Source organism: Magnolia sinica, chromosome 7 (assembly GCF_029962835.1).
Source record: "Magnolia sinica isolate HGM2019 chromosome 7, MsV1, whole genome shotgun sequence".
Taxonomy (NCBI): Eukaryota; Viridiplantae; Streptophyta; class Magnoliopsida; order Magnoliales; family Magnoliaceae; genus Magnolia; species Magnolia sinica.
The window spans coordinates 66,931,408-66,943,964 of record NC_080579.1 but is presented as its reverse complement, the minus strand read 5'-3'; the positions used below and the strand labels follow the sequence as shown (position 1 = coordinate 66,943,964).

At 41.3% G+C, this 12,557-nt stretch overlaps 1 protein-coding gene across 5 annotated transcripts in view; it reads left to right on the top strand.

Moving 5' to 3' along the window:
* LOC131251411 (phosphoinositide phosphatase SAC6-like) overlaps nucleotides 1-4,490 on the top strand; it is a 139,018-nt gene extending 134,528 nt beyond the window's left edge. For all 5 annotated transcript variants that reach the window (XM_058252091.1, XM_058252094.1, XM_058252092.1 and 2 more), the window contains one exon: nucleotides 4,131-4,490. In XM_058252091.1, the coding sequence (XP_058108074.1) occupies nucleotides 4,131-4,261 (131 nt within the window). In that variant the 3' untranslated portion in view covers nucleotides 4,262-4,490. The remainder of the gene's footprint in view (nucleotides 1-4,130) is intronic.
* The last annotated feature ends 8,067 nt before the right edge of the window (nucleotides 4,491-12,557 follow it).

The following is a 12,557-nucleotide window of genomic DNA, read 5'->3' as shown; positions in this document are numbered from 1 at the left end:
GTACTCTATAATGTCCTTGATCAAAAGACTGCCACAGGGGTATGGACGAAACTTGACAGTTTGTAAATAAAGAAATCATCAGGCAATCGTTTGTATCTTAAGAAACAATTCTACAGTCTTAAAGATGATAAAGAGATCTGATATTGTGAACACATGAGCACTTTTAGTGAATTGCTCTATAAACTGACGAATGCGGAGATTTAAATCGGAGATGAAGATCAAGCCTTAATTCTGCTGAATTCGCTTCCATCGTCTTATGAGAATCTCATAGACACTTTGATCCACTGTAGGGATACCATCAATGTTGAAATTGTCATCTTTGCTCTTCATGAGAAGCAGTTGAAAAAGAAAGTTGCGATGATACCTCTACAAATGCATTGGTTGCCAGGGGAAGGAATTCTAAACAGGATAATTGGAATTCTTGATCTAGATCCAAATCTAAGATGAAGTGTTGGAATTGTGGAATGATAGGTCACATGAAGAAGGATTGTCGGAATCTAAAAGCTCAAAAGGTAGAAAAGTCTGATAATGCGACGAAGGAGGCCAATACAACGCAATCTAGCGAGGATGTGGATGGTGGTGATGTCTTTACTGCATCTAAATTTGGTTACCTAAGTAACGACTGGATTTTAGATTCGGGAGCCTCATACTACATGACTTCTTGCAGAGATTGGTTCACCAATTACAGCAAGAACAATGGTGTACAAGTTTTTATGGGCAATGACATTGCATGTAAGGTGATTGGTATCGATTCGGTGCACATCAAGATGTTCGATGAGGTGGAGCATATCCTAATGGATGCGAGACACATTCCTGACCTTAGGAAGAATCTTATCTTTCTTGGGGCACTAAAGGCACTTAGATGCAAGTTTACTAGTTTTAATCGGGTTTTTTAAGTTTCTATAAGAGCTCTCGTGGTGATGAAAGCGTAGCAGAATAACAATCTTTACAGGTTGATCGGAAATACCATATTATGTGGAGTTGCAACATTTGTAGTGGAGTCCACATGGGTACATTTGTGGCATGCTCATCTGGTATACATGAGCGAGTGCAGTATGAAGGTACTTTCTGATCGTAGCTTGATTCTCGTCTTTAAAAGCATTGATTTTCATATATGCGAACATTGTATATATGGTAAACAATCTCGGCTAACTTGTAAAATTTGAAAGCATATATATAAAGGAGTGCTTGAGTATGTGCATTCAGATGTATGGGGCTCGTTGCCTGTTGTTTCCACTGGAGGGTCATCATTGTTTTGTCTCATTCATAGATGACTATTCCAGGAAGGTGTGGGTTTATTTCCTGAAAAATAAATCCGATGTATTTGCCACATTAAATGTGTGAAAGGCAATGGTTGAGGAGCAGACATGGTAGAAACTGATAGTTCTAAGGACAGATAATGGAGGTGAATTCACTTCAAAGGAATTCAATCAGTTTTTTAAAGATGATGGGATTATAAGACACAATACAATGAGGCACACACCTAAACAGAATGGAGTAGCGGAACGTATGAATTGGACTCCATAGGAGAGAGCTCAATGCATGTTGAGTAATGCTAGATTAGGTTGAAGCCATGAATACGGCCTGTTATTTGGTGAATAGGTCCCCGTCTAAGCCGATAGACTATAAAATTCTTGAAGATATGTGGAGCGATCATCATGTTGACTACTTAGGGTTGCATGTATTTGGTTGCAACGCTTACTCCCATGTACCGTTAGTTGAAAGAGATAAGTTAGACTAAAGAGCGAAGAAACTTACCTTTGCGGGCTGTGGTGATGGTGTGAAAGGGTACAAATTGTACAACCAAGTCACTCGGAAAATCACTTTGAGCCGCGACTTCAGATTTGATGAGGATTCCTTGTTCTGCAAGAACGCAAGGAACCGAAAAAATCGACAATGATCAACGTTGAAAGTGAAAGGTGTGAGACAATTTAAAGCTAAGCCACAAATAGAGGTATATGAGTAGGTGGAGCACTTACCTCTCAGAAGAAATCCGTTAAGAGATTATAGATTGTCAGTCACATACAGGGATGACTCAAATGTTGCATTCACCCTCATTATGGATGAGGGGGATCCGTCTTCCTTCCAAGAAGCATTAGATGGTTCTGATGCTGACAAGTGGATGGTGGCCATGCATGACGAGATGGACTCTTTGCACAAGAATGAGACATAGGAGCTCATGAAGCTTCTAATGGGGCGTAAATCGATTGGTTTTAAGTGGATTTACAAGAAGAAGCGATGTAGATATAAAGCAAGATTGGTCGTAATAGGGTATGCGCAGAAGGAGGGTGTTGACTTCAGCGAAATTTTCATGCTCGTGGTCAAGCATGTGTCTATCAGATTTGTGTTGGCGCCCAATACAATTTGGAATTGGAACCGATGGATATGAAGACTACTTTCCTAAATAGGGAGTTGGAAAAGCAGATTTACATGAAGCAACCAGAAGAGTTCGAAGTAAAAGGGGTTGAGAATAAAGTTTGCAGGTTAAGAAGGTCATTATACGGCCTAAAATAGTCGCTTAGGTAGTGGTACAAAATGTTTGATACTTTCATGATGGGTCAACGATTTGCCAGGAATGAGTATGATCATTGTGTCTATTACAAGGTAGATGACATACTTATCACCAGCTATAGCATGTCTAAGATCGATGCGTTGAAGGCTCAATTGTCAAGGACATTTGAAATGAAAGATCTGGGGGCGGCAAAGAAGATTCTTAGTATGGATATTCACTGAGACATACAGAGGAGCACGCTAGGGTTATCATAGGCAGAATACCTTAAGAAGGTATTAGTTAAGTTCAGCATGGACAAGGTGAAACTAGTTAGCACACCCCATGCTGCTAATTTTAAGCTTTCTTCTAAATAATGTCCTACTACAGGTGAAGAAAAGCAAGTGATGTTCGTCATCATTTTATCCAACAGGTGCTTAAGGAAGGAAGTCTAAAGAAGATCCACACAAGCGTGAATCTGGCTGACATGCTTACAAATTTGGTTCATGTAACTTCTCTGGGCTTGGCGAAGGCTTAGTGAAGGCAGAGTGTGCACGAGAAGCGACAATGAAGCTATGATGAAAGGCAATTAGAGATGGTGGTGGAAAAGGAGCAATAGAGTATGAAGATTGAAGACATGGTGGAGATTGTTGTCAATGTCTTAAATCTATTTGTAACAGAGTCTGTCGATGAGTGACAGACCACTCGATTTCAAGAAACTGTCAATGCCATTGATAGATGCTCGATCCCATCGAGAAAATTCGAGGATGCTACTTGATGGCATCGAAGCTGGCTCTGATGTCATCAACTAGTCCTTGATGGCTGTTGATGTCATTGAAGTTACCATCAAAGGCGCGTGCAGAACTGAATGAGTGCACAATTTGTTTCCTATTCCAATTGTAGTAATATATATATTGGGTGTAATCGGGATTAGGTAAGGTTTAGGGTTTTCTAAAACATTCCTAAGGGTTCAATAGCACAGCTAGGGATTTCAATGAGGCATTTGGAGTTATTCGGATCGATAAGTTCATCCATCTCTCGTAATATTGTTTTCATAATGGATTGTTTGTCGCTTTGTGCCGTGATTTTTTTTTTTTCATGGGTGATTTTCCACATAAAACTTGAGTGTTCTTTGTGCATTTTGCTTTTGCTTGATTTTGTCTTGTTAGTTTGAATTTTGGGTTTACTTCCGCATGACTGCCAACATGATCGAATCCACCCATTAGAATGGCACCACTCACCAATTGCCCTAGCCTAAGAAACAGGTTGATCTGGGCTGCAGTTTGCAAAACAAAATATATGGCTCTGAAAAAATTGGCTGAAGTTTTCCGACCTGTCTACCTATTTCCAATATTGGAGCCGACATGCTGGTTGGATCTGATTTGTTTTGGGGAAAATCATGTACAAGGGTCTGACTAACCTGATGGATGCATTATATCTCACACCTATGTGTCATGTGCCTCCTGGCACATGAGCTGTGTACTCGAGCTGCATAGCCTTTATTGCACATGCGTGTGCACTGAGCAAAGTTCTAATTTCAGTCATAATAACTTTTTCTCATTATTTTCCTTCCTCAATCCTTTCTAGGGGTGTGTAGAAGATCTATGCATATGAACTGAATCCATTGCCATTTCTTTTGCAGCTAGATACGACCTTCGACATCTATTGCTTTCAGCTATTTTTGTCGGTGTGAGTTTCAGCATTGCCTCATTTGTGAAAGCCAATGGCCGGAAGTTCTGCAGCCGGCCTCGCCTTAACAAGCCTGCAAGTTGATTTTATGGTAAGAAATGTGTCAACAAGTCACGCTGCATACAGCTCGGTGTAGCAGCATTTTCTTCTTGTTTCTTGTTTTCCCTCCAATATTTATTATTTTTCTTTGGACAGTTTAGCTTCGCTGGTGTGCTATTTAAAACCCTTTTTTGGCTATAATCCTTCTTGTATTCCATTGGATTTGGGACATTGGCTTCCCAACCATATCGAAATAAGAAGCTTTTTTCATGCATTTTTTATGGGCCTTTTTTTTTTTTGTTAGCTTGTTAGTAAACCTCACTGTCAGTTCACACTTCACTGTTAGCCACCCCCACTACACTGTTTTGGGCCGTTTTGTTTTATTGTTATTACTATTATTTGTAATATGACATGTTTGCTATCCCACATGACCCTTTAGATGTGGCCCACATGCTATCTAGGCGTTTTGAAGAGATATCTGATCCTTGCATATATGGTGGGCCCCACCATGCAAATGGCCTATAGCACAAAACTATGTCTGGTCCACTGCACGGACAGGCTGCAATGTTCAAAAAACAATGTGCGGTTTAAGGGGTTTAAGGGAAAATTGCGGACGGTCTGCATTTGATGGACGGGTGGCCAGCTTGATTGGACTGCATTACTTTGCGCTAGGTCATCTAAATGGCAGGACCCACCCAATGCAGGCTCAGATGTACCCCACATGGCAGGTTGGTGCCTGCTTTGAAGAAGGTTGTGTCGGGCCAGCATACCTGTGTGAGATGGATGCGGATAGCTAGAGATGTATAATGTTTCATCTAGGCCGTCCATCCATATTGATAGATCATTTTAGGGCATGAGCTCGAAAAGAAATTAGATCTAAGAATCAAGTGGACCACACCACAGAAAACAGTGGGGATGGAAGGCCTACCATTGAAAACCTCATGGGGCCACAAAAGTTTTGGATCAATCTGATGCTATGTTTTCCCTTTATCCAGGTCTGACTTTATCAACAGGTTGGATGGCAGATAACATCACGGTGGGCGTCATTGTCACCACTGCTTGTGGTGTGGTGCACTCAAAGACTTCGGCGTGGATAAAATACATACATCACGGAGGAGACGGATTGACTGCTCCCCCTTACACAAGCCCTGTGGCTGGTGGTCAGTGCTCCGTGGGCCCCACCATGATGTATGCGTTTCATCCATTCCGTTCATCCATTTTTACAGATCATGTTAGGGATTGATACAAAAAAATGACAGGGATATAAATCTTAGGTGGACCACACAGGAAAACAATAATGATTGGATATCCACCATTAAAATCCTCCTAAGGCCCACTGTAGTGTTTATTTGACATCCAATCTGTTGATTAGGTCATAAAGACCTAGATGAAGGGAAAAATTAAATATCAGCTGGATCCAAAACTTTTATGGCCCCCAAAACATTTTTAATGGTCAACATTCATTCAACACGGTTTCCTGTAATGTAGTCCACTTGAGATTAATATGTACCTCAATTTTTCTTTCATACCATAAAATTATCTATAAAAATAGATGGACGGCATGGATGAAACACATACATCATGGTGGGGCCCACAGAGCACTGACCACTAGCCGAGTAGCCAATCCGTCTCCCATCGTATACGGATTGACTATTCCCCCGACACCAGCCCCGTGGCTGGTGGTCGGTGCTCCGTGGGCCCCACCATGATGTATGTGTTTCATCCATTCCGTTCATCCATTTTTACAGATCATGTTCGGGATTGTTACAAAAAAATGACAGGGATATAAATCTTAGGTGGACCACACCACAAGAAAATAATAATGATTGGATATCCACCATTAAAATCCTCCTAAGGCCCACTGTATTGTTTATTTGACATCCAATCTGTTGATTAGGTCATAAAGACCTAGATGAAAGGAAAAAATAAATATCAGCTTGATCCAAAACTTTTATGGCCCCCAAAATATTTTTAATGGTTAACGTTCATTCTTCATGTAATGTAGTCCACTTGAGATTAATATGTACCTCAATTTTTCTTTCATACCATAAAATTATCTATAAAAATAGATGGACGGCATGAATGAAACACGTACATCATGGTGGGGCCCACATAGCACCGACCACCAGCCATTCCAATGGCCGGTGGCGGGAGAGTAGTCAATCCCTCTCGGAGACGGATTGACTACTCCCCTTGACACTAGCCCTGTGGCTAGTTGTCGGTGCTCCGGGGGCCCCACCATGATGTATGTGTTTCATCCATTCCATTCATCCATTTTTACAAATCATGTTAGGGATTGATACAAAAAAATGATATGGATATAAATCTTAGGTGGATCACACCACAGGAAAACAATAATGATTGGATATCCACCATTAAAATCCTCTTAAGGCCCATTGTACTGTTTATTTGACATCAATTTGTTGATTAGGTCAATAAAGACCCAGATGAAAGGAAAAAATAAATATCAGCTTGATCCAAAACTTTTATGGCCCTCCAAAACATTTTTAATGGTTAACATTCATTCAACACTCTTTCCTGTAATGTGGTCCACTAGAGATTAATATGTACCTCAAATTTTCTTTCGTACCATAAGATGGACGGCATGGATGAAACACATACATCATGATGGGGCCCACGCCGACCACCAGCCAATGGCTGGTGGCAGGGGGAGTAGCCAATCCGTCTCCTATGAGCTTGATCCAAAACTTTTATGACCCTTGAACATTTTTAATGGTTAACATTCATTCAACACTATTTCCTGTAATGTGGTCTACTTGAGATTAATATGTACCTCAATTTTTCTTCCGTAGCATAAGATGGACGGCATGGATGAAACACATACATCATGATGGGGCCCACGCCAACCACCAGCCAATGGCTGGCGGCGGGGGGTAGCCAATCCGATCCGTCTCCCATCACGGAAGCCCCCGCCAGGATACAGGGATGCGGATTGCGTCCTCCCCGCCCCTGCCTCTAGCCATTCTGTGGGCGGGCTGGTGATGTATCTGTTTATCCATGCTGTCCATCCCTTATCTCATATCATTTTAATGTACGTGCAGAAAAGTGAGACAGAACCAACGCTCAAGTGGACCACACCACATATTACTCTTGCATTTAATGCAACCCAATCTTATTATTTGGTGTGGTCCAATTGAGTGTTGGATCTGCCTCATTTTTATGCACATACCTTAAAATGATCTATGAGAAGGTGTGGACGACCTGAATAAGGAGATACATCACTTTGGGCCCGCCCACGTTCGTGGCTAGGGACGGGCGGGGTAGGACGCAATCGGCGTCCGGTTGTACACAATCCGTACCCGTGTAAGATTTGAATGGGTAGGTGATGGTACACATGTACAACATCCAGACCACTCATCCGGTGGGCCGTATTACGGATTAGCCACGTCCCCAGAGTCATAATTTTTTTATATATATAATATTAGTGGGCCGTTTCTTAATGATCCTTGGTCGCCTCTCAAAACTCTCGGAGGATTGTTGTCACCTGGGATATAGACCACATCAATGATGGGGCCTTCCAGTTAAACGGTCTGGATGATCTACATGTGCTATGGGTCCTTATGGAGTGGATGCAACATTTTTTCAGGCGTGATATTGCAAGCGATGCTATGCTATCTTTCCTCTATCAAACAGTAGTGCAGTTGGAGACTTGTGCAAACTGAAAACCCCGAGGGCTCGCGTGACTGGCGAGGGAGAGCCGTGGATACTACAGTTAGGGGTGCACATCGAGTCGAACTGAGTCAAGCTGGCCTCAGTCGACCACTCACTGACTTCAGCTTGAACTTGGCACGGCTCAGTCTTTGAGCCTGACTGGCCAGCACGACTCGGTTTAGTCAGCAGCTCAGGCCAGTTCGAGCCCAATTCATCTGTGCAACATTTTCACAAACACATGAACTGCATATTTGAAATCCCACTGTTTTAGTAAAGCAGTAGAAATGATCTTACAAGCATTTTATCAAACACCTTTCAAGCAACATAAAAATCAAGAAAAGAAGGGTATTTGTTTCATTGATATGCTAGAATGGCAGGGTACATATCTTACCTTTCTTCTACATACTTCGTCCAGGCACTGCATGCTAGTCAGGGTACATATCCTGCCTTCCCTGCCATCGTCTAGGCACCGCATGCTAGTAAAGGTACATATCCTGCCCTCCCTGCCATTGTCCATATGCTACCATTCTTCTACAAGCATCTCTTTCCTGCCATCGTACACTTGTTGAGCCATTTCATCAAACACCGGTGAGCAACATCAACACCAAAGTAACCGAGTCACCAAACCGGTTCGATTCGAGCTAGGTTTGATCCGAGTCAAGTCGAGTCGAGCTGGGGCCAGCTCGAACTCATTTTCGGGCTAAAAAAAAAAAAAAAAATCAGCTCCTCTCTGCTCGAACTCAGCTTCGAACCGAGCTATTTCAAGTCGAGTCGAGCGAGCCAACCGAGCTAGCTCCGTTCATGCACACCCCTAACTATAGTAGAGTATGTTGGTACGGGGCAGCTTAGGTGGATCCTGTGGGGCCCACCTTGATGTGTCTTATATCCTCACTGTCCATCCATTTCACCGGGTCATTTTAGGGTACAAGTCCAAAAAATTGCAGCAGATCTAACTCTCAAGTGGACCACACCACAAGAAACAATGGTGATTGAACGTCCACCATTAAGAACTTCTTGAGTGCTACTGGAATGTTTATTTGCCATCGAACCAGTTGATAAGGTCACAAAGACGTGGGTGAAAGGACCACACAAATATCACCTTGATCCAAAACTTGTGGTCCACCTGAGATTTGGATCTGCTGCATTTTTGGCGAAACCGGATGGACAATGTAGATATAAGAAACATACATGAAACACAGTCGGGGTTCACAGAAGACGTGTCCGATGCTGTACATACGCCTGCAGTCGGAAACTGTCCACTTGCTTATGAAAAGTAAACCGTCCAAAATTGTAGTCTCTATTTTAGATGGGTCAACAAGAAAATGTCAGTGAACAACAACAACCTTAGATTTCCCAATTGTTTTTTATTGAACTAGTTTTCAATTTTCTCGATTAATCGGTGCTTTGGTTTCTTCTACAAGCACCTCTGGACCGTAAATCACCCAGCTTTCTCATGCACGGCTGTCCTCCGATACACGGCTACCTACCAGATCTCGGTGAGTGGGGCCGGCCTAATTCACGGTCCAGAGATCCTGGTGAATGGTCTGGATCTCACAATTTTGATCATCATTGGGCCTTGAACAGCACAAGAGGGTTCCACGCCATGGTGATTGAACCGTCCATCTTATGGACCAAAGCCCAAAAAAAATCTAGTCGAATGGAAGGTCTAAATCTTCGAACTGGGTTTTGAAAATATACAGTTTAAGAGCAAAATTTAATTCCAGTACGCGTTCACTGGAAAAATGCCCACATATTGGACGGCTGGGATATTTGAATCTGGGAGATTCTTGAGGCACGTACAATTCGGGGTGGGCCACTTGAATAAATTAAGAGTATATATACGTATCTAAGGGTCGTGGGGATGTGTTTTTTAAATATAAATAAATAAATAAATAACACTAAAATCCAACAACAGTCTAGTCTGCATTTGAATGAAAGAAGACCGAAAGATGGGATGCATATCATCTTTCAATCCCACTGGAACTTTTACCTCACTTCGTGGCCCTTCTAATAAGAACAACCGTATGGATAACTAAGACGTGGGCCCCACCAGTATAGAGGACCAAGGTTTTTACATCAAATGAATACCATTTCTATCACAGCTCAAGCATATTAACATACCCAACTAAGATGTTGCATAGGGTGGTCAGTACAGGTGAAATTCAATCTTGTAGACAACACGGCCAGACCCACCCCATCCACCGGCAAGAACAAACATGAAATCGCCCATCCCACCCTCAACCAGATGGTTCGCCAGCTTCAGGTCGTGTGCCACCCAGCACAGAAATGGACCCCCTGTGGAGTTTAGAGTGATCTTGGCCATTGATATGCTCTATAGTCCATCTAGTGACAACATGATCGATCGATGTGCCTTCAGCAATGCTGATAACTCTCCAAGGAGAGTCCGTCGTAGCCATCATGGTGCCCTGAAAGGCAAAGATGATGCCAAAGGGCGTGCTTGTCTGCATAACACCCACGCCTGTTGTTCTGTTGACGATGATGTATCTATTGCTGTCATTGTTCAATTCAGACAGGTGGCCACATGTATAATAAACGATTCCATTTTTTATTAAACGTGTGCGATTAGATTATGTGTTAGGTGTGTCAGCCACGTTTGATACGAATTGAATTGAACGCTTGTGATCCAAGGCTCCAAACTAGTTGGATTAGGATCAGATATGTGAAAATTGGCTTGAATTCTCAGCTACCAATTGTTATAGCGATCAAGTAATTTTACAAGGGGAGGCTTCTTCCTTCATAATAAAATATTTTTTCCTTAAAGATAAAAACTTTTCTTTCAACGATGATAGTCTGGATTATATTTCTCAATAAAATAATAAAGAAAAACAAATTAAAAATAAAGTTTGGATCATTGATTTTATTAATAATAGAATCAAAGCAATACAAAAGCAAATGGTAAAAAAATAAAAATAAGTAGAGGATATTACTTATGGCGGTCTATGTTGGCAAAAACGGCCATTGCATGGTCTTGACAGTGCTCTGCACCTGAATGGTTTATAAGACGATTGTGGAAATACTAGACCATCGTATGAGATAGTCGTGACATGAGGTCAACGAGACATGACTAGGGACATGCCAAGTAAGAACTCAGTAATCTGGAAATCCAACAATGACGTCGTGGATATTTCTACTAACCTACTTGCGTGTTGCACCAATGTGTTGGATAGTAATGAAACTAAGCTAAAAACTAATGGCTCGGGACTTGCTGCAACATAGATAGGTAGAAGTGAAAGTAACTAAGTTAGGAAGATAAACTAATATATGTCTACGGAAGATGGAAGTGATAAGCAGCGTAGGGCTAAAAGGAGTATTGATTGATTTGTGTTGATGAGGGCCATTTGTCAACCATTAATATAACTTCATAGGTTAAGTCAAAGCACCAAGTGTTTATTCTCCATTTGACCTTAAGTCTAAGGATTAGTCAAACCTAGTACATGATCAAGTCAATTAGATTTGGACATGATGGATCTCTCGTATCATAGATTTTATATGATCCTCCAATTCAAATGCTTGGGTAGACTTAAGCTCAACTTCATCATTAGTTCCCTCATATGTAATGACCAATTAACCTTTCACGGATTGCTCTCTCCCACTATTATATTTATAGAATTTAAAATACCGAAATCCATAAAACACTTCTCTCCCTTATCCAATCGTTGTTGTGTCCAAACTCATCTTTCCTTAGGACAGCTGGAGGAACCACTCTTTGTAAGTAGTAAAACATAGCTTGTAAAAATTCCCTACACATTGATTGTATATGAAATCCATGGTATAAACCAACACATGCGGTCATCTATATACATGCTCTCTCTCTCTCTCTCTCTCTCTCTCTCTCTCTTAGATATCCTATATTAAGGAAAATTAAGTTTTGAATTCCATTCAAGACTTAAGAGAGATATTGTGCAAGCGTCACTGAAATTCCACTAAGAGTATATGCGTACTTACCAATATTGTATTCTCATGCGATGCCTTGACTAGTTGAAATTCAGGATAGACACAATATATTGTCAATCAAGTATATGTTACTACCCAGGCTTTCACTACTCATCAGCTGACTAGTGGTGATGAGAGTTGCTGCTTTGGATGCATAATTATTTAATGCATGATTATTCACATTTTTTTTAGATAGTTTTCATGCTTGCCTATTATACATGTGTTCGATGAATGTATGATATGCTCTAACGTCATCTTATGTGAGCACTATGTGATGAGATTATTGTATGTATCACCAGAGTCCATGTCACTTGTATGTCTCAGATGATTTCATTTAAGGGTATAACTAAGGAATCTGGACAGTCAGGTTTTTTATTATATGCTCATTGGACTCCATTAGTTAGCCATTATGCACATTTTGTGACTTTAGACAGGTGTCTTTGTCAGTGGACATAGTGATGTACTCTTATATGGTGGTTGATATTTGTTCTTCTTGATGGATGTGCTCTCGTGGTTGTATCTCGAATATTGTATGTGTTATGTCACACTTATCGTAGCACTGTAGTTGGTCGGTGACATGCTTGTGGTTCTATGATGATCCTAGTGTACAATGTGCACCATATCTATTGTCTATGAAAAGGATCAATCACCACTGTTTCCTACAATACGTTCACTTGAGAATTGGATTTGCTTCATTTTGAGATCATGCTCTAAA